A 25,217-nucleotide genomic window follows, 5' to 3' on the forward strand; every position below is an offset into this window, starting at 1 on the left:
ATGAAAGGGGGAATCTCCTCAACCACCACCAATGTGCAGCATCCACTTGGATGATATATATAAATAAACAGGTTTATTTTAGTTCAGATATCCATAGTGAATGTTGCTGATCTGTGGAAAGGTTCATTCAAGGCACAATGTTTCTTCCTGGTTTCCACGTCAGCGCTGTTTGATCCGTTAATAACGGAGAAATGTAAATGTTTAATCTGTGGAGAATTCAAATGCTTTCTTTACCGGATCTCTTATTAGCGGTGTGTAGTAAGTAACAGTGTCGCTTGATCATGATCGGCTCGCGCTCATAGACAATATGCTCGCGCTGCACTGGTCCAAACTGATAAACGGTCCTTCAACCACGCAATAATGAGCAGTTTCGTTCCGTTTGCCATTTGATGTTGGACAATGTTGTGGTCGCGCCGGCGTCTCTTACATTATGAGCGCGCTTGCCATGCGCCTACATTTGAAATAAGCAAATTTTGGTCGGCAGGAAAAATGGTACAACGAACCGTTCGGTTTGAAAATGCGTACCGAAAACCGAACCGAAAGCCTCGTACCGAACGGTTCGATACGAATACGAGTATCGTTACTCCCCTAATATATATATATATATGAAAACCTTCAAGCTTTTAAAACTACTTCGAAGGATTTTAGGATAGGCTTTTTCAAGCCAAATTAAAGTTTGTGTTGACAAACTTTTTTTAACTAGTTTGTTGTTCATAAACAAAGTAAGTCTCTAAGGTACTTTACAGAGAAAGCCAATAACACTCATGCATATCTTGTCTAACATTTTCCTATAGTATGTTTAAAATATATAAAAAAGAAATTCCTTGTATGACTCTGTACTATGTTAATGCCTTTCTTCAAAATTATTAAATATTGTTCTGTATTTTATCTAAATTAGGTGTTGTGAAGTGGAGTGCATTTTCCAGACAATACAGGCAAGAGTTTCGGGTGCCCTACTCGCTGACTATGTGCTTGCACTGCACTGAAGTATTCAAGGGCTGCCCACCTGGATATGTGGGTGATGGCCGAAGGGGAGTCCTGCGGGGATTTTATTCTGAGGTTGAGGGCTATTGACACTTCAGTTTGAGCCTAGACCCACCCTGAGTGAGCTGGACACAGAGTCCGCCATTGTTCGATGCTTGAGCAGCTGTAGACAAGAATGTCTCCTAAGCGATTGTGGTGTCGTTGGATGTAAGAATGAACATATCAGTCTTCATTTACTCTCGTTGTTAATCGAGGATGGATCTATACTGTTTGTGATCCAGCTTACACTCTCCGGAGCAACAGGACTAACGTGACTGGACACGGCAGAGATGACAGTGAGAGCGCGCTCTTTATGACAGCTCATCGAGTCATTTTACGGATATACGGTTTACCAGTTTATTAAGCATCCACTGAAAAGGTGTGTATATTTGTTTACTGTTAGTTGTAACGAGTATTTTGTGTACTTCGCTGTGTATGTTGATGATAATGAAAGGGAGAGTGTATTGGTGATGGGAAAGGACTGTATAATTTGACTGGTCTTTAAAAGGTTGTGACCACCAAGGCCATCGATTAGAATGCAGACAAGATGTTCCGTTGAGGTGTTTTATTAAAATAAAAGTTTAAATGTGTGTGGTTTGGTAGTTGCACGCACACAATACTTGGAACTCGTAAATAAATATATGTTTTAACCAAATTTATTAAAAAGAATCAAATGAAAGGAATACTTGTTACAGATTTATAAATGAGTACTAACTAACAGATAGATAATAGCTAGGCTTAAAGCTTCTTGCATCTGATAAATGCTGGCGTATCAGCCGTTGGTTGCAAGGAAGAGCGATGAGTCCTCATCAGTCTTCTTATATAGCCTTGAATTCTTGCTGAATTCAGGTCCTGCCTTGTTACATTGTAATTAGAAGCAGCATGGCTGACATAATCATTTCAAAAAGAGGAACAGGGATACGAGAGACACATAAGGGTATGAAAGGCACATTTGGATATGAGAGGCACATTGGGTTATGAAAGGCACAATCTCTGTTACCACAAATTATACGTTTATCTCTGTAAAGCTGCTTTGAAACAATCTACATTGTTAAAAGCACTATATAAATGAGGATAACTTGACTTGACATGGTTATGAGAGGCTCATTAGGTTATGAAAGGCACATTAGGTTATAACAGACACAAAGCCCTTACTCAAGAGATACACAGCCCCTAATCAGCAGAGGAACTTGTAATAGTAATGTTCTTTAATCCCCCGGACAGTTCTCTGACAACAGCTGCAATATCCTGGGATGTCTGTGTCTTAGTATGACGTTTTCCGCGCTGGCGCCGAGAAAAAGGAACTGAAAAAGCGAGAGAAGTGCCATCCTTATATGGGCTTCCCTTCACAGCTCAGGCACCTCAGTCGTTCGGTGTTAGACCGAACTCCTTAAACAGGACAATAACAATAAGCTGTTGATAAAATGATAATTAGTTTAATTGAGTTTAATTAAGTGAAAACGAACAGAGACAGATCTCAAACAATGAACAAGTTAAAAATAATTTCAGATTCATGTCTCTGTTGAAAGTGTTACAGCCTCTTCTTCAGCTCCCTGAACATAGAAGCTTTTTCCGGTGTTTTTTTCCGGTGCTCTTCTTCAGAAGAGAAGGCAGAACTCTTATGTAAACTTTAAGACTTTTCCATGTGAAGCGTATTTACACTGAGGGCAGGAAACAGATTTTTTGGCTTCCGTTATTGCTTTCTCGTTCACGTCCATCAGATCTAAAAGAAACAATAAATCAAGTGAGATTTCAAATGAGAGACAAAAGTGAAATGAAAAGTGAGGCTCAAAGTCAAAATAACTGATGAGTTCAATAGTCTTTTTAATCCCATCAAATCTGTTCAACAACTGCTGAGCACGATTACGCTCTATTTTAAAGTCAAGAAGATGATGTGTGTTATAAAACTAGTTTGGTCATGAACAATGTAAATCTGGTGAGCATCAGCATGTTCTTCATCATGGTGAATGAATGAGGAATCAAGAATAAACACCAACCTCTTTGTTCTTCAGTGTGTGTTTCATTCTGCAGATTCTGGATCACTGGCGTTCTCTCTGTCCTCTCCTTCCAGATGCTTTCTGGTAGCTCTGCTAAAAACAAACAAGTTTAATTTCTAACAGACATGATGCGAGAGGAATAATTAATATTTCAGACTCTGAACTAGGCTAATCACATGTTAAAAAAAGTGACATTGATCATGTGACTTAAAGGGGACCTGTTATGCAAAATTCACTTTTACATGGTGTTTGACGGACACTGCAGTTTTAGTGTAGACCAGCCCTGAGTGAGCTAAACACTTATGGCGAGTTGCAGAGGCGAGCGATCCAATCTGAGCACTTGGCACCTTGCAAGCCTGCTGAAGAGTATAAATTCAGAGAAAAAAAAATTCTGTTGTATATTCTGTTTTGTAATCTGTTGTATTCTGTTGTATATTCTGTTTTGTATTCTGTCTTGTTAAACTGTCTTATTGTCTAATGTATAAATGTATCAGACGTACTGTATGGTGTAGAACAATTTTCGGAAAGGATAAATAAATCTCTCTATCTAATAGGTCAGCGTGCAGTGGTTTACACGTGACGAGATCGCAACGCAAAGTTTGTTCTGCACTCTTTTGATCTAGTGTACTGTATGTTAATACTGAATAAAAAAATTATAATAAAAAACTCTTTTGATCTAGCTAAAGCTACAGGGATGCTAATTAACTGGTTAACCAATAACCATTGTAAGAATTTTAACCTATTAATAGCATACTATCATTTGCTGTATGCTTTAAAAAATAGCCTACACTAAAAATATTCCTCAATAAATCCTTTAAATTTAATGATATTCAGAACAAAACAAGAATGAAAAAAAAATCTATAAACAAGCCAAAATGAAATAATTTAAAGCGAAAGTGAAAGGGGCGTTGCGCTCACGTAACTCTCTAATTCGAATCATTTTTTTTTCCATATTCACGATTTATTTGGATGCTAAACTATTATTTATTATGGGCTTCTAAGAAATAAATAAAATGATTATCCCCACAAATTTTAAATTTATTAGGTTTCAAAAAATATGACAACTTTTAATTTAAGTGAACTTAAAACAAACCTTACATAAACCCATTATAAATGTCATATTTATGTAAGAAACAGAAATTGAATAAGGTTATCAAAACATTTCGCACTGCATAAATTATAAACTAAATAAAGATGAATCCTTATTATAGCTACAAGCATTCTTTAATCAAGAGCAGTTAATAATTGTCTCTGTTTTCTTTGTCCTTTGGTTAACTTTACTGACAGAGAGAATTGCTGCTGCCACTTTAGAACCAATGACGATCTCACGCATCCCATTCTCTCCCTACTCTTTACTTTCATTTAAGATTTTATTTAACTCATTTAAGACTGTTCTTGTGAGGATACTCGACAAAACGGACATTTTGTCATGTTGTTCGTTCTAGCGCGAAAGAGAACTTGATACTGGCGCGCGTCTATCTGTGGGTCGTGTGTGTGTGTGTGTCAGGAGGACATTCACTGACAATGAGTTATCTTTTGTCTTGTCGCGCATGAATGGTTTAAAAGCATTAAAAAGTCACCTGTTGTTGTGTTTCATCGCCTGTGCCGCAACCCCAATACCACGAGGAGCAGGCCCGAGCAATATGTTGATGCGCGCGTCCACGTCCAGGAACATTGCGTGCACACTGTAAATAAATAGCAAACGGGTGCCGCACCTCACAGAATGAACCAAACTCAGCAGCACTCACGCAGACTAACTTTTTGTTTTTTTGCTACATGGGATTAATCAATGCATGCTGATCAATAGTGGTCTTAATCTACATACCCTAGTTTTGCACTGGTGTAAAAAGACTGACAGTGACAAGACCTCATGTTAGCAAAATGTTTTAATCTTGTCTCATCATGTATGTTCATGTATGTTCTTTAATGTTTGATTATAATTTTACTCTCTTCACATAGGGATGGGAATTGATAAGATTTAATCAATAATAATGTCACTGACGATTTTGATTATCAATCCGATTCTTTAACGATTCTCTTATCGATTCTTCATAGCACTGTGTGGAAAAATGTAGTCATATGCTTTAAAAAAACAAAACAAGTGGTTTTATTTATTTTAAAGTTTAAGCTTGAGTTAGCAAACTGTACTTTTTAAATAATTTATGTAATAAATAGAACCTTATTGTAAAGTGTTACTGATTAGTTATACACCGATTCAGACGTCTCCTGAGTTCACTGCTGGAAAGATCAGTTGTTCATTAAAATGAATCGGTTCAAATGAGTCATTAGTTCGCAAATTGGACGTGTTGTGCGCGTTGTGTGATTATCCCAGCAGTTAGGACATGGACATCCAAGATTTGTGTCAACATAGAAAACATTTCATCACTGTATAGTTTTTTTTCCCCGTTTAATTAAAGTGTTGTTTTATGTCAGCTGAATGTCCGGAACGCTTTTCCGAGAAGATAAGGCAACTTATTTAGCACAATTCACACCCAGTGGTAATTCAAGAAAAAAAAAAAAAAATCTCAGAATGCTCCATATGAAACTTTGGTCTTCCGACCTTTTACCACCGTGTCGATTTATTTTGATTAACGTTAATATGTGCGAGGGAGAGCGAGCAACACAGCGCCTAGTTTGGAGACGTTACACAGAGAATGCGCGAGTGTCTCTCTCTCTCTCTCTCTCTCTCTCTCTCTCTCTCTCACATAAACATGCGCCCTGTCACAAATGCAGCCGTTCATCTACATTACTTACCAATCAAATAAGACTTTGTCAGGACAAAAATTCACTTTGGCGGGCGCTAAAACAAGTTCAATGCAGGAAAATTCATGCGCGAGTTTCCATTAGACTCACACGGTAGCCAGGCGTCTCATCCAATTGCGAGCCGAGCTCAGTTGACGCTGTGTGCTTCAAGATTCTGACGCAAGTGCTAAGGTTCCGATTGGCCCAGAGAAAAAGTGCTAAGGTTCCGATTGGCCCAGAGAAATGTCAATTATAAGAATTATCCAATAATGTTTCACAATTCTAGGTTACTGTGAGTAACAATCGGCCACGGAGTTGTCATGGACAGCTGCATCAACTCTGGGAACCAAATCTGGGTTCTTCAGAGGGGGGCTACAAGAAGGACTATGCACTCTGTGTTCCTGATCCATTCAATGAATTGAGGGAGCATCGAGACCGGAGGGAATGGATAAAGGGGGAGGCTGGGCCACTCGTGGGCCAGCGCGTCCCTTTTCTTTGAAAAGAAGGTTGGGCAATGAGAGTTGTCTTCTGAGGTGAAGAGGTCTACCTCTGCCTTGCCGAAGACTTCCCATAACAAAAGAAACGTCCGGGTGTGGAGAGACCATTTCTCTGGGGGAACGTTGCCCCGAGATAACATGTCTGCCCCCACGTTCACCGTGCCTGTTACGTGAGCTGCCCTGAGTGAGCGCAAGTTGGCGTGAGCCCATAGCAGTAGCTGTTTGGCTGTTATGAACAAGTTGCGAGACCTGAGACCGTCATGGCGATTTATGTAGCTGATACCAGCTGGTGACCTTCCAGGGGGCCAGAGCTCTGGTACAGCGCTGGTTTACCCTGATATTTACAAGGCTTGAACGCCTCGTAAGGGGGCGCAGCATATGCAGTAGGCCTAGCTGGAGTACTGACGATGCTGAAGCCATAAGGCCCAAAACCCTTCGAAACTGAGGGGTACACGGAAGCCCAGTTTGAACGACGCGGCGAGCCGCTGAATTGACAGAGCCCAGCCCAGCATGGGCCATGCTCTCATGTGAACAAGTTGAGAACTGCTCCCAGGAATGTGATCCGTTGGCTGGGGGATAGCACACTCTTGCCAAAGTTTACCCTGAGCCCGAGGCTTTTGAGATGGCCAAGGAGCCAGGCCCTGTGAGTATGGGACTCCACAGTCAGTATGAGCCAGTCGTCGAGGTAGTTCAGAATACGCATTGACCGCTGTTTTAGGGGGGACAGAGCAGCATCTATGCACTTCATGATTGTATGAGGCGCTGGAGCCAGACCAAGTGGTAGGACAGTGTATTGATATGTCTGCCCCTCAAAGACGAATCTCAAGAATGGCCTGTGATGGGGGTTCACTTAGGTGTGAAAGTAAGCGTCTTTTAGATCTACTGAGAAGAACCAGTCTCCTGGGCGGATCTGCACCAGGATGTGATGGTCGTAAGCATCCTAAATGGCCGTACCATGGGGCCCATGTCTGAGATCTAAAATGGGTCTCAGGCCGCAGTCTTCCTTCAGAACGTCACATCTGTAGAAGCCCGACTCGCTTTATGATGCGGGAACTATCTCGATAGCCCCTTTTGCCAGCAGATTCGATACTTCGGAGTGGAGGACATGAGCCATAGTGCTCCCTACCGAAGTGTAAGTTATAGTGCAAAAGCGCGGAGGCCTGGGGGTGTATTGAAGCAAGTAACCGTTCATTATGATATTCATCACCCAATCTGACACTTCTGGGATGGCATGCCAAGCCAGAGCCCGAATAAGCCAGTGGCTGGATCATATCTGAAGGCGAAGCGCCCAGACTCGAGGGCTCGACCTGACAGAGGTTTATGTGAGGAAATTTGCTCAATTCTTGCTTTGTGTGGGTCGCTGTTAAAACAGTGTTTGGGTGCAGGGTTGCGTGACAAATGACGGGCCCATGTTGTGCATTTAGCACTACTCCAACTGCCTGAACTGATGAGGGGGCTGTGAGAGACACTCAAGCGATCTTCAGGTGTGGTCCGGCCGAAGCGGGACATGAACCCCTCTTTTCCCCGGCTAGGACGGCTTCTTAGGCTCGTAGTCCAGTGTGAGCTTTGGACGAGGACCTTGGAGCTTGGGGAGTGGGTAGTGCTTTGCTGGCTTGTGGCGCGGGCCGGTCTCAGCCGCTGGGCGGGGCTGGAAAACCTGTGGTGCTGGTTTCTCTGGCTGCGGCGCACTCTAAGGGCACTGTGAAGCCGAACTGGAGCACTTCGATAGGAAGTGCTTCATTGCATTGGAAGCTTTCTGAGCCTCTGTGAAGCGCTCTGCAAAAACCTCTGTCGGAAGGACCAAAGAAACCTGTCGTGGAGACCATTGAGTCGAGGAAGGCGGTCCTGTCGAGTCCCAGTTCGTCGACAGCATGAGTGACAACGCAGAGAAGCTCAGCGTTAATACTTGCTCTGGTGCCGATTCTTTCGGTCTGAGAAGGAGGGGCGGGGTCCACGGAGCCCGACCAATCCTCACAATCAGACGCCGTCACAGAAACTGCATCATCCAGGTCCTCTGCAGATCCACCGAGTACAGCCGCTTGGAGAGAGGGGCAATGGTCACTCTTTGTGAATAATACAGGAGAAGTATAAGAAGGTGAAGGCGAGGCACGTGGGGAGGGACTCGGTGTGCAGGCGCTCAGATCACGCACTCGTGGATCCTCTGCTTGCGCCGCTTCCTACGGGGCTCTATGGGCGGAAGATGGGTGGGCCCGCTCTCTGAAGTAGTGAGAGCGAGCCTGAATCGAAGCACCGATACGTGCATGCTGTCTTTAGTGAGTGCTGCCTCGGCGTGCTCAGGACAGAGGCAGACAGCACACTGGGTATGACCGTCCAACCCATGAAGGGGAATCCTGCAGAATTCTCAGATGGGGAGTGGCATTTGAAACAAGCGTTCTGCTCTTTTAGATAGAAAGCTTGTAAAGGATATCACAGGGAAACGATCAGCTTGGGCGAGGAATGACGGCGCTGAAGCTGGTCCACTGAAGGGGTGCTCGACGGCGAGAAGGCTTAGAAAGACTCGAGAAAGACGAGGTGAGATACAGAGCTCGAACTGAAGGAGATTAAATCTGTCATATGGCGAGTTTTCTCTGAATTTATACTCTTCAGCCATGCCTATTTTGGCGCTCCGATTGGACCGCTCATCTCTGCAACTCGCCATAGGTTTGTGCAGTTGCTGCAGCACAGCCAATCAGCTTGCTAGTGCTCGAGCTATGATGCTCTAGCTGTGCAGCTGCAATGCGTTTTAAAATAAAGGCTTCAATAATTCGAGAAATGAGATTCCCATAGCGTTTGCAATGCAGTACGGGTGAACTATCCTTTTAAACCCTTGGGGTCGGCAATCATGCCGGCGTGATCTGCTCTTTTTTTCATTTCAGTGTAAAAGAGATTTAAAATACTCTGTTGATTTGGATTTTACATACTTGTGTTGTACATCATTCAAAACTGTTAAATGTCTTCTTTTATTTGTGTGCACTCATAATAAAAACAAAATGTGTTTTTCGTAAAACAAAGAAAATAAACATGATGCGCATTCTGCCGTCTCTCTCAATGTGAAACTCATTATGAAACGCGACATCACATGACCTGTAACTCAGCGAATGTTTGTCACACAGACTTGAAACGCATGTCTATACAACGCTTGGAGTCTCTATTTTTAAAGTATGTAAATTATATAAAAAATAAATATTCTCTGTTTAAGCAATCCATATGAAAGCAGCGGCATGTAGTTTCTCAAACGCGTCCTCATTAACTCCATTGTGACCACGCCCACGCGCGCATGAGCGATTGACATGCTAATGATCCACGCGGAGAAACGCAGACCTGTACACACCCTCATTACCTCGAAACAAAGAATTAGAGACTTAGGTAACTTACTCCTCTGCTTTTTATAATTCTCGAGAAAGGAGTTTCCCATAGCGTTTGCAACGCAGTACGAGAGAACCTTTCTTGTAAGGGAACATGGGCTAATTTTTAATTTTTGAGTGAACTATCCCTTTAAAATGCTTTCTTAATGGATCTGCCAGCTCTGTGTAGTAATGTTGTTGCGTGATCGAGATCGGCTCACGAGTAAACCGCTGTCTAGTATTGCTCCGAGCTGATAAACTGTTTGCGCTGCACAGCTCAGACGAGTAGCTTGGTTTCATTCTGCTTTCGTTTGCTGTGTGATGTTTCTCGTATGCAGCAGAAATGGCAGCTCTCTCTTAAAAAAGGTCGCAAAATGTGACTATTTAGTCTTAGTCTAGAGCCCTGTATAGTGCTGTATTTCTGCTTTACATGAGCGCCACCTACTGTCAGAGAGCGAATTTGTGTTTTTTTTTTTCATTGATCTGAACTGACAAATTAGACATTCATGTTGGTTCAACACAAGTTAATAGATATCAATCAATCGACAAAGTGTCCAGTGCTCACCACACACCAGCTATAGGTGGAGAGGAGTGATTTGGCTATAGGGTGATTGTGTGCCTAACTTACACAGAAGAGACTTTGTTGCTCAGCACATGAAAATAAACTACTTACCGTGATCTCAGACTGTGATGATGTAATTTCTCTACTGCATGGATCTTCGTGTGTAGCTTTAGGTGAGTTTTGTTCGACTTCTCTCTGCTGTGGATCTTCTTATGTTTTTTCAGAGATGATGATTGACTGAATCTCTTGTCACAGTGTGAACACTTGTAAGGTTTTTCTCCAGTGTGAATCCTCTCATGTGTTTTCAGATGTGATGACTGACTGAATCTCTTGTCACAGTGTGAACACTTGTAAGCTTTTTCTCCAGTGTGAATCCTCTCATGTCTTTGCAGATCTGCTGGCTCACTGAATCTCTTGTCACAGTGTGAACACATGTAAGGTTTTTCTCCAGTGTGTATCATCTCATGTGCTTGAAGATGTTCTGACCGACTGAATCTCTTGTCACAGTGTGAACACTTGAAAGGTTTTTCTCCAGTGTGGATCCTCTCATGTCTTTGCAGAACTACTGACTGACTGAAACTCTTGTCACAGTGTGAACACTTGTAAGGTTTTTCTCCAGTGTGTATCATCTCATGTGATCTCAGATTTGCTGACTGACTGAATCTCTTGTCACAGTGTGAACACATGTAAGGTTTTTCTCCAGTGTGGATCCTCTCATGTGCTTTAAGATGTTCTGACCGACTGAATCTCTTGTCACAGTGTGAACACTTGTAAGGTTTTTCTCCAGTGTGAATTCTCTGGTGCAGTTTTAAACTGTTCGCTGCAGTAAAAGTCTTCTCACACTCAAAGCACATGTACACTCTCACACCAGTGTGAGTTTTCTCATGTGTATGTAAATATTGCAGCCGTGAAAAACTCTTTCCACACACAGAACATGAATACGGCTTCTCCTTCGTATGAATTCTCAGGTGTACCTTCAAGACTGATGCATGACGAAAAGTTTTGCCGCATTGATCACATGAGAACGTCTTCTCTCCGGTGTGAACTCTGATGTGACTTTTAAGATGATGTTTATTTGAGAAATGCTTCCCACATTGATCACATGAGAACGGCTTCTCTCCAGTGTGGATCCTCATGTGTTGATTACGATTTGTTATTTGTGTGAAACTCTTCCCACACTGATCACATGTGAACGGCTTCTCTCCAGTGTGGATCCTCATGTGAATCTCAAGACCTCGTTTGGTTGTGAGACTCTTTCCACACTGAGTGCAGGTCAAAGATTTCTTAGCTCTTCTTTTCTTTAAAAATGTCTGTTTAGTCTTTGAACGACTAACAGGTTTTCCTCCAGGTTTGACATGATGTTCCTCCTCCACTTCACTCAGTTCTTCACTCTCCTCCTCCACTTCACTCAGTTCTTCACTCTCCTCCTCCACTTCACTCAGTTCTTCACTCTCCTCGCTCTCTTCCATCAGGTCTGACATGAAAGAAAAAATATTCAATTTAATTTTCAGTACATCAAAATAACTCAAAGAGAGAAATATTAAGTCAAAGGACATGAAAGTGAGCCCTGATGTAATGGTAGAAAGTAGACAACTGCTCTAAAATATTATGATAATTTGATGCCTTTCTTCCAGTTACTATTTTTTAAACATTATAGGCACAAATCCCTTGCTTCTTTAGCAAGAACTATTAAATATGTTTGATCAATGACACAATTATTGAAAATATTAACATTAAAATATACAATTCTGCCATATTTTGGCACCAACTTTGAGATTGATATTATATTTTACTAAAAACTTAATTATTAATGGCCGTTCACACCAGACCTTTCCTTGCACTGACTTCCATTCATGCGCATGTGAAAGTGGGACACCAGAAACACACGCTCAAGTGAATTACACTGTGAAAAATAAAAATAAAAGCGTTTAGCATTTAGGTGGAGTGGATTATTTTTTATTATTATTATTATTATTATTAGGCTATTTGTTATATGTTGAACTTGTGTTTGTAAAAAAGCTGCAGCAGAATGTGACGTCATTTCACAACCGTTGCATTGTCTGTAGAAACTTCACAAGCTCAAAGTGTAGAGTAGTCATAACTTTAACTGGCTTTAAATCAGGGCTCGAGACTAATGGCGTCCTATCGTCCTGGGGACGATAGAAAATGTGTTTAGGGCGTACAGAAATATTCTCCAGGACGCTTACAGGACGAAAGACATTTTTGTATGTGTGTTCATTTATTACTAGCCTATTAGGGTAACTTGCTTAGAAAATGGAAAATTTAACCAACCAAGCGCTGACTACAACAGAGCGCGTCTTCTCATGCTGTTACTATAGTTACTATCACTGACCGGCTACTCACCCGGAGACTTGTTTCGTGGTACTTTTATCACATGGCTTAATGACATCGCAAATATGTTGCGTTGGTTAAACGGTAAGGAAGAGGTCAAACATATTGAGCACTAGTGTTAATTTCGTCAGACGAGACGAGATGAGATGAAATATGTTCGTCAACGACCTTTTTTTTTCATGACTAAGACGAGACGATGGCAAGACTGCACCACTGTCCAAAAACGCTGACTAAGACTAAATTAACATGCATTATTGTTGACGAAAAAAGACGAGACGAAAATGTTTTGCATAAAATGAAAACCAAGACAAAATCTCTCTTCATTTTCGTCTTTTTCATCAGCTGTTAACCCCCTGAGGTCGACGGTATCGCCGGCGATACCAGCTCGCTTTTTTTTTTATCAGTGTAAAAGAAACTCATAAATACTCTGTTGACTTTGATTTTCCATAGGAGTTTTTACATCAGTCGATTCTGTTGTGTCCACTTACAATCAAATCAAAACATTGTGCTTTTGTAAAATAAAGAAAATAAACAGGGTGTGCGTTCTGCCTCTGTCGCGGTGAACTTTTTTTTCTTGAGCACGTCTATAAACTGAAACAAAACTCAGTACGTCACATTTATGAGCCATATACCTTTATAAACATTTAAGTGTGTTCTTTTAAATGATCGGATTCAAAACGAAAACAAATATTCTCTGTTTAAGTAATTTGTATAAAACCAACAAGATGTCCAGCTTCTCAAACGCTTGCTCATTACAGTTAATTTGGCCACGCCCACTCGCACAAAAGAAATTCACATGCAAATCTCCACATGGAACGCGATCGCGCTCATTACCTCAACAACAAAACACTTCACTTCACTTTTCGTCGAGTTTGAAAGACGTGCCTGAGCTTACATTGGATTTAGGCTACCTCAGAAGAAGAAGAACGCGATTTGAAGACAAGAAAGATGTAAGGTAAGAAATTCTTACATATTAGTTTGTTATTGTTGCATAAATGTCACGTTGCAGTTGAACTGTTGCTAGATATATGGGGAATATTATAATATTTAGACCCGTGTTTACTGTTACTGTGTTTGTAGATATCTGCTCAAACGTAGATATGTATATGGTAACCATAATGTTTTATATTTGAGCGCGATCGCGTTTGAATGTATCATATTGTGCTGCGCGATCGCGTTTGAATGTATCATATTTTGCTGCGCGATCGCGTTTGAATGTACTGTATCATATTTTGGATGAAAGCAAAACGCACCAAACGGCTTCATGTTTTTATTATTATCTCATTTCATATCATCATAACGGATGGAGTGGCTCAGTCAGTGTCACACCTGAATGAATGGCTCATTATGCAGAGTCATTATGCAAAGTGGGTGGGACATTGTATTCTCAGGTGTAAACCACTCCTCGTTCACGCCCCCCTCGCATATTGGCTTTCCAAGCAAAACCTGTTTTACATCAATTTAAATCAATGTATGGTTTTATGTGAACGATAAAGCAAGACTATTTTCACATAATTTTGAAGCCAGAAAAATAAACGTGATGCGAGTTCTGCCTTCTCTCTGTCCGTGAAGACCATTCTGAAACGCGTCCGAAAATGAACCATAACTCAGCGAATACTTCTCACACAGACACGTGAGATATGTCTTTATGAAGCTTGAAATCTCTTCTTGTAAATGAAGTAATTTATATAAAAAACAAATGTTTTCAACTCATGTAATCTGTCTGAAAGCAAGGAGAGGTACCGTTTTTCCTTCTGCCTCATTATCTTTATAATCAGCTGCTGCAGCCCCGCCCCCGGCGCGATTCACATGTAAATAGTTTAGGTGATATAGTATGCATCGCATACGCCCCCCCGATCAATGCCATAAAAACACAGTTTCTATCAGACTTACTGATAGTTCATCGCGTTTTGAGTATGGCTCGTTTCTCCGGTGAAGACGCCCTTCAGATGATTCTGGACAGCGAGGAAGAATGCACGATACCGGGTTGTTTCCTCAGAGGAAGATTGTAACAGACGACGAACGGCAGCATTTTGAAGAGCGAATTCCGCCGAGGACACAATTTCGGAGTAAGTTTTACTTAATGTTCGCATTTATGAGGAAAAAAACAATATTACGTGACAGTTCTCCATTATGGACGCAAGCTCTAAGCACTAAAAGACTTTTAAACATTCACAGAGACCTCAAAACAGAAAGTACAAATCCTTTATTTAAAACGAATTTCGTTTTGTATCAGTTGTATCTTAATTTTAATATTTTTTTCATTAACAAATTTCCTGGATTTAAAGTAAATATAGGCAATCACAACATAAGGTCTGAACTGGAGATCATCATGAACCCGTAGCCTACTCGCCTCACATGTCTAAAAAAAAAATCGAAATATATTTACAGAAAGCTGGTTCTAAACAAAACCATCCAAAACAAAAAAACTATGTAGCCTAATAAATGTGCATTTCTCCGGTGCGTTTACTGCGAAGATCGCGAGTCAAAAGCCTATATATCATCAACTTCATCTTTGCCAGAAGTTAAATTTATATCGAGTTTGTGAATGAATGATGTTGTTTTAGCAAACTGTATTGCTAGACTGAGATGAGTAAAAATCGACTGAAATATGTTGAAATAAAATGTAGGCTATTTGTATAAGCAACGTATTAAACGGCAAATTAAAGGGTTAGTTCACCCAAAAATGACAATTCTGTCATCATTTACTCCCCCTCAAGTTGTTCCAAACCTGTATGAGTTTCTTTGTTCTGCTGAACATAGGGCTGGGCGATATGGCCTAAAAATAAAATCTCCGATTTTATTTTTTTTAATTCGATTTACGATTTTTTTCCGATTCTCCTTATTAAGGAAAGCAATAAGTACAAATGGCAGACAACTTAAAGCAAATTTTGCTTTTATTTAATCAAAAGCAAGACAAATGTAACCCCCATTTCTGGGCTGAATAATAAATAAATGAACACCCTCTTGGAATCAAAGTCCCAGCTGTGTTTTAAGTCACACTTTGTAGTCTAGGAGACAAACATTCACCTTGAGAGTAGCACCATTTTCTAAAGCATCAACAATACATTCAAATCTGAGGAAAACTAGACAGTGACATTTTTCAGTGTATCTAGCCCAAACAATGCAACAACATACAGGGATACATGGGATGAACATGCACTGCATCTTACTCTTAGCAGAATTAAATTTTTCAAACCAAAAACAGAAAAAATACTCTGTCTTCAATTGCACTTTGCATAGAATTTTAAATAATAACATAAAGAGGCAACACCTCTGTCTTGGGTGAAATACTAATGTAAACAAAAATTTAGCAGAGTACAAAATGTGCAAAATAAATAATTCATCAACTCCAACTGAAATTGATAAAGTGCAAACTTTGCTTTAAAAAAATAAATCGTGCCATTTGTGTCCCTGAATGTATGAACAGGAAAGAAAAATCACATTTTGGTTGAGGTGCAGAACATGAACATGATGACTAATTTAAACATTTTTGGCAAGGAAAATCAGCCTGTCCACTGCCTCTGGCTTGAGGCAAGCTCTGCTGCATGTGACAACTCCTCCCCCCACACTGAAAAGCCTCTCAGATGGGGCACTTGTTGCTGGGATACTGAGGTATTTCTTGGCCAGGTGACTGAGCCTTGAGAAGTTGGATTCGTTGCTCTTCCACCACTGCAGTGGATCAGTGTCAGGGTCTGCCTCTGGCAAGAGCAGATAGGTTGCCAGTTCAGTCTCTATTTTAGCTTCTTCCGACTGGTCAGAGGTTGGCACAACACTCTTCTTGAAGAAGGTTGCTAAGGTCTTTTTCCTCTTCTTGGGGTCTGGCTGAGCCCTTGCCTCTTTCTGGTCCACCTGCACAACTGGACCAGGCTGTGGTGTGCTTTTGTCAGTAGGGAAAGACAGAAGTTCACTGACAGCTCTTCTTTTGACTTTCTCCACATTGTCTGGGTCGATGTAGGATGTCCGGAACCTTGGATCCATCAGAGAGGCCATGTCCAAGAGCTCATCCTTGACAGGATCACTGTATTTGTCAACAAGGTATCCCAGTATGTTCCTTTTTATTGTTTTGGTAAGCTCCGTGTCGTTGTCCTCAGGCTGCAAAAGACTGGTTTTGAACAGATGGATAACAGGCTTGATGTATGAGACACTGACATACATTTCACCTGATAGCGCATCCGTAAAGTCTTGGAGTGCTTTAACCGCCCTGTTTACTGACTCCAAAACCTCGATGTCTTGCCAAGAGGGCACAAGATGGCGGCTTTTAACATCAGACCCCAGGACACGGGCTATCGCCTTCTCCTGTTCCAGGAATCGCTCGATCATCTTTTGGCGGGAGCCCCATCTGGTTGGGGATTCTGTTGTTAGCTGATGAGGGGGAAGGCCAAGCTCTGACTGAGCTACACCCAGCTCTCTTCTTTTCTTCCAGCTGTAGGAAAAAGCAGCGACTATCTTTTTGCAAACTCCAATTGCACGATCTATGCGGGGATCCTTAACACCATTCTCTGTATGATAAAGAATAAAACACAAAGACATACATCACTACTGGGGACTTTAATAAATATTAGTCTACATCCATCTAAAAATGATTTCTTTTCTTCTGTATTTCAAAACTTTGTCATTCCAAAACTCACACAATGCAGACAGATACACAAATAGAATTTTTGTTTACTATAGCATATGTGCAGTTTGTGGAGAAATTTGAATCCATTTTATAAAACAATCCATTCGACTGTCTTTATGAATCAAATAGAGATCAAATGGACATGCCATATTGAAACATTCTTGCCGTTTTTTTTTTTTGGCTTATTTTAAAAAACAATTATTTTAATAAATCACGTACAGCACTTAAACTTTTTAAACGGTATATGAACCGCAGTCAAGTAGTCAGACACTCGTCTTTTTTTTACTAAATGTTGGGTTGGCTGACTGAAAAAAAAAGAAGAAGGAAAAAAAAAGGATAGGATTTTTTTTTTTTTTTTTAAGCGTCTGCTAAATGACAGTAGTAGTAGTAAAGACGAGCGTCATCTAGCTTGACTGCGGTTTGGATGAGGATATTGTGCTCTGTCAAAATTGAATATTTTATTTTACTTATTGTTAGACTTACCAATAGCGTTGTGTAGTTTGTGTCCAAAGCATTGGAGGTTTGGCCACCCGTTCACTCTCAGGGCTTTAATCATGTTGGTGCCGCTGTCAGTTGTCATGCAGCATAGACGATTCTCAGACAGGTTCCAGCAGTCGAGAGCGTCTCTCAGTCCCTTGGCAACAAGTTCACCGGTGTGGTCCTCGGGAAAGTATGACGTTTGGAGGGAAATACTCCGCAAATCCCACGCATTGTTAATGAAATGCACCGTTAAACTCATATAAGGTTGCATAGTCCGACTGGACCACATGTCGGTTGTTGCCGAATAAAAGGACAGCTCCTCCAGTTCTCTGCTGACTTTCTTTCGTGTGCTGTTGTACAGCTGGGTCAAGGAGACTTCACTGAAGTACTTGCGGCTGGGTAGCTCATATCTGGGGTCTAAGGTTTTAATCAAATTAATAAACCCCGTCTTCTCCACGGTATATATGGGTACCATGTCTTTGGCTATGTGCAAAGCGACCGCTTCGGTGATTGTTCTCCACCGCGCCCCTTTCCTGTCATATGCGGTGCCTTGTGCAAAGGATTCGGCTACAGTTAGCTGTTTTTTTTTAGCTAAGGTTTGTTGGTCACTGCTGTTTTGTTCGTCTCGGAGAGACTGACATTTTTCATATTCGGCAGGATGTCTCTGTTTCAGGTGTTGGAATAGGTTTGTGGTACTGCTGCCTTTGATTGCGATGGGCTTTAGGCAAATGTTGCAGCGTGGGGTATCTTGCTCCACGTCTGTCGCAGCAAACCCATACCAGTTCCAAACAACAGATGATTTTATTCCTTTCTTGGGAACAAACTTCCCACTCTCACCGGTAGCCATGTTGTCGCTTGCTGTTGCTGTTTAGTGTGTGCTATGATGTTGTTGTTGTCGCTTACCATACACTGCTATGTGAAAGTGATGCTACGGAAGCTCCGGGGAGCCAAAAATGCGCCATTACACAAAAACTCGATTTACTTATTTTTTAAATCGTCCGCAACAAAAAATTCGAATTAATTCATTCAATCGATTTTTCGCCCAGGCCTAGCTGAACACAAAGGAAGATATTTGGAAAAATGTTTGTAATCAACAGATCTCGGTCACCATTGACTACCATAGTATATTTTTTTCCTACTATGGAAATCAATGGTGACCGAGATCTGTTGACTACAAACATTCTTCCAAATATCTTCCTTTGTGTTCAGCAGAACAAAGAAACTCATACAGGTTTGGAACAACTTTAGGGGGAGTAAATGATGACAGAATTTTCATTTTTGGGTGAACTAACCCTTTAACATGCACTAATATTTCATGAAAACAACGTTACAGTCAGGCGAAATATGAAAGACAACATTTTGTTTAGTAGATTGGGTAGGCTACAGTTTTTACTGTAGAATATACTGCCTCGTCAAATAAGCTTTTGTTTAGCAATTTCTATAAAATAGCCTACTATTTTTGTCAAAAATAAAGTCATCAACTAAGATGTTAGCCGTTCCAATGTTGGCTATATTCAAAGTAATGAATACATAGATAAAATGTAGGCCTATAATCTTTTTTTTTTTTTTTTACAAAGAAAGAGTACACTTGAAATATTGTTGAAATTGTAATTATTGTTGTAATTGTAACCTTTTTAATAAAATAGCAAAACATATTTACAAGATAGATGTAAGCAAAATCTTAAATGGTCAATATAAGTCTTCTTCTAAATAAATCTTTTGTCCTTGCATTGTGGCTCAGTCAGAGTCACACCTGAATGAATGGCTCATTATGCAGAGTGGGTGGGACATTGGACATTCCAAGGTGTAAACCACTCCTCGTTCACGCCCACTCGCATATTGGCTTTCCAAGCAAAACCTGTTTTACATCAATTTAAATCAATGTATGGTTTTATGTGAACGATAAAGCAAGACTAGTTTCACATAATTTTGAAGCCAGAACTCGAAGAAAGAACATCCATTAGTCAAAAGTCTTATTCATGCATATTTATTATGAGTTTTGGGGTCTTATTTCAGCAACTTTCATTTTTATTTTTTTCAATAACCACGCATAAGCATTATTCTCTTAAAAATAAAAAAATATACATGCATGGTGATCACATATTTTGGTAGCCCTGTTTGTGCTATATAGAGTGAATTTACACCTTTGCCATTAACATGTTTATAAATAACTGAAAAAAGCACAAATGTCAGAGCATGTCAGAACACCTCCAGGGCCCAGAAAACCGCTCAGACTCCAGAGGGTTAACGTTAAACCTTTAAAATATTCAGAATGAGTTCGGATCCCCTTTATTACATTTCTACCTACTAAATAAATCAATAATTTGAGACAAAATTATGATTTAAAAAGGAGTTTATTGATTTAAAAACGATTGTATTGCTTCCGCTAAAGAAAATAGTGCGCTCCGTCTCTACGGTTAGAATCTTGTGTTCATGGCAACGCTCTGTTTTTCATGGCAACGGTGTTAGCAGCGGTCTGTTATCAAGAAATAAAATAGTGTGTGCGTAGAAAGAATTCGTCCACACGCCGCTCAAAAAACAAACAATAAAAACAACAACAAAAAATGCTGAGCGGAAGTCCACCGTCTAGACAGGCTTTTTGTGTTAAATTATATTTCCTGTTGCTGCGCAGGCTCTTTTATTGTACATGACAGCTTATGTCTCGATGACCAGTCCGTTGCATTACGATTAAAAGCAGTATCAATAAAGTAAAAAATTTGATGTGCAGTCAAGCTCGAGTCCTAAATCAGAATTTGAAAACCAGACACGTTTAACATTTGCATTCAACAAAAATCATTCAACAAGTGTATTTTGTCAGGTAATTATGGCATTTAACCAATGTTTGAGATATGTGAAACACACTTTTTTTACTGAAATGTTTATCAGTAATAATCTTAGTAATAATGTGTTATTTTAAAAAATATATATAATTTGACAAACTAGACTAAAATATATTGAGTTCTTTTTTGACTAAAACTAGACTAAAATTAAAAGACTTTTAGTCGACTAAAACTTGACTAAGATACCTTGAGTTTTCTTTTGACTAAAACTAGACTAAAATGACGAGACTTTTAGTCGACTAAAACTTGACGAACAAAAATAGATATGTGAATGACTAAATATGACTAAAACTAACAAGGACATTTGGCACAAGACTAAGACTAAGACTAAATTAAAAATAGGTGACGAAATTAACACTATTGAGCACCAAGACGACCTTGCATCTCCTCCATCGAACCCGAGTAGGACTACAATCCCCGAGTTTGATGTGAGTACAATTTAAATATATTTTTTAATTTGTATTAGTCATTGGATTTGTAAATGTAAAGCATACATTTAGATTTCAATATTTGTGGTCTTTTTTCTTAGTCTAATTTAGGGTGACCAGACTTTCACGTTTTGTGGGGACATTCTCAGTTATTGGTTCAGTGTTCATTTCGTCGACGAATAATTTATTATTTTCCTCAACAACATTTTTTTCACAGACGAAAACGAGACGATAACTAAATAAAAACTAGTTTTGCATGACAAAAACTATGACACAAATCTATTGACATTTTCATCAACGAATAAAAACTAGACAAAAATGTTAGATAGTGACGATTTGGAAAGCGATCCAGTCAGAACTGATGTCCTGTGTTTGTGGTAGATGCACATTTGTACTGTAACGTGCTGATCTACCCAGCCGCACACGGGTTGACATGCGCTGCATGTCTCATAAAACATTAAAAAATGTAAAAGTCTGGGAGAATGAATCTATTTGGGTACGGTTTTCTGTGCGCACACACCCGACCCGAAGCGTGCAGCCATGCACATAGACACCTATACAGCGTGTGAGTACTGAATTGAGCTCTTTCGTGTCTGAATGGACAAATACACACAACATTATGGCAAAATGTCCGTTTTGGAGAGTATTCACGTAAACTATGTTGGTTATGTCTTAAACAGTTTTGAGTGTATCGTATGTGCATCTGTGCATTTGGATCTGCATGTCATTGGACATGATCCGATGTCTTAAAGTGACAGTGGGTAATAAACCTAATGCGGTCTGTGTCCTAAATATTGATCAAGCAACAAAAGAAAAAGAGAAAAGCATTCACTGCTCATTAATAGCTTTAATATGGATTCATTATATTTAATTCATACAAATAAATATGTCTGTTCTACTTTAGGAAAAGTGGTTTTATTTAATTTTAATATTTTTTAAGTCACAGTAGTTAAATCTGTATCTGTATTGTATGTTCAAACTTTGAAATCATTTATATTAACCGGTGTTTTCTCTGGAAGTATGTGGGTTTGGAAATTTTAGAGAAATTCTAAATTAATGCATTACAATTGAACTAAACCCATTGTAGGCCTGAAGCCTGCCAGCATGAGCTATGAATTTGAATCAATTAATGAAGCTATGAATCAATTATTTTTCTTCTTCTTTATGGCTATGCAACGAAACAGATAAGAAAATTTCTTCCTGAATGGAAAAAGTGCTATTCGTTCATTGAATATGATGAACCTGCACAACTGATGTACTGCAAAACATGCAGGAGCTGCCCAGCTCAGGCCATGGGGTAACTGGACAGAAAGTCAGAGTGAGGAGCATCAAAGATCATGCAGCCACGATTGCACACAAATCAGCTGATGATGCCCTACAAGCAAGAGCTCACCCAGAAAGAGGAGCACTAGTGGCACTTTTTGACAAAATGGAGGCAGCAATACAGGAAAAGATGGTGAAACTCTTCAACATAGCCTACTTCATTGCCAAAGAGGAGGCGGCCTTCACCATGTTCCCCAAGCTGGTGGCTCTTCATCACACCAACGGCCTGGACCTCGGCAATACATATAGCAATGACCAGGCATGTTCATCACAGTCATCGGTATGCCTTTCATTGAGGAGCTTCAGGAAAAGTTGCGATCAGCCAGGTTCTTTTCTATCGTGTCTGACTCTTCAGTTGACCGATCAGTGAAGGACCAGGAGCTAATCTATTGCGTCTACCTCCAGAATGGCAAACCAGTGAACCAGCTTATCCATATTGTTGCCCTGGACCATGCCCATAGCCAGGGCATTTTGGATGCCATTCTGGCTGGACTGTTGAAGGTTGGAGTGGGTGAGGAGTACCTGAAAAAACGTCTGGTTGGGTTTGGGGGTGTGATGGTGCTGCCGTTATGCTGGGTGTGAACAACGGAGTGACCGCCAGTCTTCAGCGTTTGTGCCCGTCCCTTGTCTCAATCTGGTGTGTGGCTCATCGTCTAGAGCTAGCTGCTCTAGACTGTGTCAAACAGGTTCCTCAGCTACAAGACATTAAGCAAACACTAAGTGCCATCCACAAGCACTACACCTGCTCTGCGAAGGCCTCACGGGAGCTTCAGGAGATCAGCAAGGCGATGGAGATCTCCATTGTGAGGCCAGGCAACATTGAAGGTACTCGCTGGCTACCACACGTCACATGCATTGGAGGCATTGATGAGGAACTACAGGCCCATCTTGGTGCACTTTGAGAACCATGCCAGTGACCCTAATGACAGGGAAGCAAGTGCAGCCATGAAGGGGAGAGCAAAGCTTGTGCAGCACACCCTGAAACAGTACAATATGCTGCTATTCATCCACCTCATGCTGGATGTCTTGCAAGAACTGAAGCACCTCAGCCTCCTGTTCCAGCAAGAAGGCCTCACATTGCAGATGGTCTCAGATGGACTACAGACAACATCCCTGGCTCTTGTGGCCATGCAGGTCAGAATTCTTTTTTAGATTTGCCATTATTAGGTGCTAAATGTCGGGTGGAAAACCTTATTTGTCATTGACCCATATACATACATATTTAACTATGTTATAATTATATAATTCTATTTAATATTGTCACAGCTCAACATTTGTATGGGTTATTTTAGTAATTAAAATGACTAAAATGTTCTTTACCTCTTTTCTTCTTTTTAAACTGTAGACAAACCCAGGCCCAAGGCTACACCAGTTCATGGATGAGGTTGGGGCTGGAAGTACCTGGCAGGGTGTCCAGATCAGCAGGACCATTGCTGATGACGACAACTTCAAAAACCTCAAACTTCGCCTCACCAACAGCTTCTGTGAGTTTGTGTCAGAGCGTTTCAAAAGTCTGGAGACCGGCGTTCTGAAGGCAACCTCCACACTCTTTGACCTGTCCAATTGGCAAGAAGACACTACTGATCTGGCAACATTTGGCACAGCTGAGATTAATGCCTTCATGGAGCATTTCCATCCCATACTTGGCTTAACCTTAAGATTCTTGTTTCCCGTCACTACAGGCACCTTGATTCCCAGGTGCTGTGGCAGCGGCTGATTCAGGGTGCCATTGGAAGGAATGGCCAGTTTCAGCACATGCAGGTGGTAGCAGAGATCAGCCTTTTCCTCCCCATGAGCTCCTCTTGCTGTGAGCGTGGCTTCTCCAGCATGAAGAGGATCAAGTCAGACTGGAGGTCCTGCCTGTCCAATGAGATGCTCAACAGCCGCCTCCAAATCTCTGTTCATGGCCCTCCTGCACAACACTATGACTCTGTGAAAGCAGTGACCAAGTGGAGTAGTGGCTTCAGGGTACGAAGACCTCAGTACAAAGACTGAGACGGAGACACAGAAATTCCCCCAAATTCTGCGTTCTAGAGAAGTCATATTACACTTTTTAAAGCCCTTTCTCTTAAAGCAACAACATGGAACTTTTCCTCTGCGGTCGCCCTACAGGTTGGAAGCGGAATTGTCCATTACCGCTGTCGTAAAATGATTTACGGTTACTGTATATGAAGCATGCAGGTTTTTTTCATATGGGCAATGATAATATTATTAATCTTCCCCCTTTCATAATTTATACATGTTTAGTAGACTAAACATTTTAACTCAAACATTTGCGATTTGCATGTCGATTGCAATGCTCAAATCTGAACGAGAATGATAGCGATAGCATCCTAACCATCTAAAACTACCATGTTAGTGTTTACTAGCTACCAGATTGATAATTCGCTCATCTACTAGCTGATTCATGAAGATAAATAAATGGAGGACCAGATAGTTTCCGTAACGTAGCCAGGCAGACAACAGATTAGAAAAACTAAAGATAGTATGCAAGCAATTTACAGTTACTTACTAGTTCAACAGCATGACGGCCAAGTCAGCATCGGTCTGGTAACTCTCCTCCTCCATAAGCTAACGCCAGCGAGCAAACGCTCGACCAATATTGATCCTCGTCCTGCCTTTCAGATTATCACTCTCCCTTTTCCTCTTCCGACTCTACTCCGGCAAAACCTTGGACTTCTTACGTTTCGCTGCTGCTTCAGCCATGACGAAAACAGACGCACGAAAACAAACGCGCTGGTTGGCCACATTTGAGGAAGTGGTGGGCAAAGTGACGTATGCCGTAAAGCAGTCGAATTTTGTAGTTCTTTTTGAGCGCTGGTTACTACCCGCACCCCGAAGTTACATAGTGCCAGTAAAAGCGATACAGACCCCGTCAGGCTCTGGCAGACGTCTCATTCAACCTATTGTAAGTCAATGTACTATCACAAGGGTCTTGGAAATATATTATGAAGGTTGAAAAGTTACATGTTGTTACTTTAATAACACGTTTCCAGATGATCAGCTAT

General features: G+C 40.8%; 2 protein-coding genes across 2 annotated transcripts in view; both read right to left on the reverse strand.

Annotated features, from left to right (window-relative positions):
* Positions 1-1,663: 1,663 nt before the first annotated feature.
* The window catches only part of LOC311097723 (uncharacterized protein), a gene marked incomplete at its 5' end in the record, with an annotated part of 31,455 nt that continues 7,901 nt past the window's right edge, over positions 1,664-25,217 (reverse strand). The window contains 3 exons of the mRNA XM_084137579.1: positions 1,664-2,746; positions 3,021-3,113; positions 10,277-11,639. Coding sequence (XP_083993705.1) covers positions 3,044-3,113; positions 10,277-11,639 — 1,433 coding nt within the window. The 3' untranslated portion in view covers positions 1,664-2,746; positions 3,021-3,043. The remainder of the gene's footprint in view (positions 2,747-3,020; positions 3,114-10,276; positions 11,640-25,217) is intronic.
* On the reverse strand, positions 15,925-18,465 carry LOC311097732 (E3 SUMO-protein ligase ZBED1-like; the record flags this gene model as incomplete). Its single annotated transcript, XM_084137591.1, has 2 exons — positions 15,925-17,019; positions 17,622-18,465. The coding sequence occupies 2 exons, from the start codon at positions 18,463-18,465 to the stop codon at positions 16,001-16,003; spliced, it is 1,863 nt and encodes a 620-aa protein (XP_083993717.1). The 3' UTR covers positions 15,925-16,000.

This window comes from Abramis brama (genome assembly GCF_963993115.1).
Source record: "Abramis brama genome assembly, chromosome: 1".
NCBI classification, from domain to species: domain Eukaryota; kingdom Metazoa; phylum Chordata; class Actinopteri; order Cypriniformes; family Leuciscidae; genus Abramis; species Abramis brama.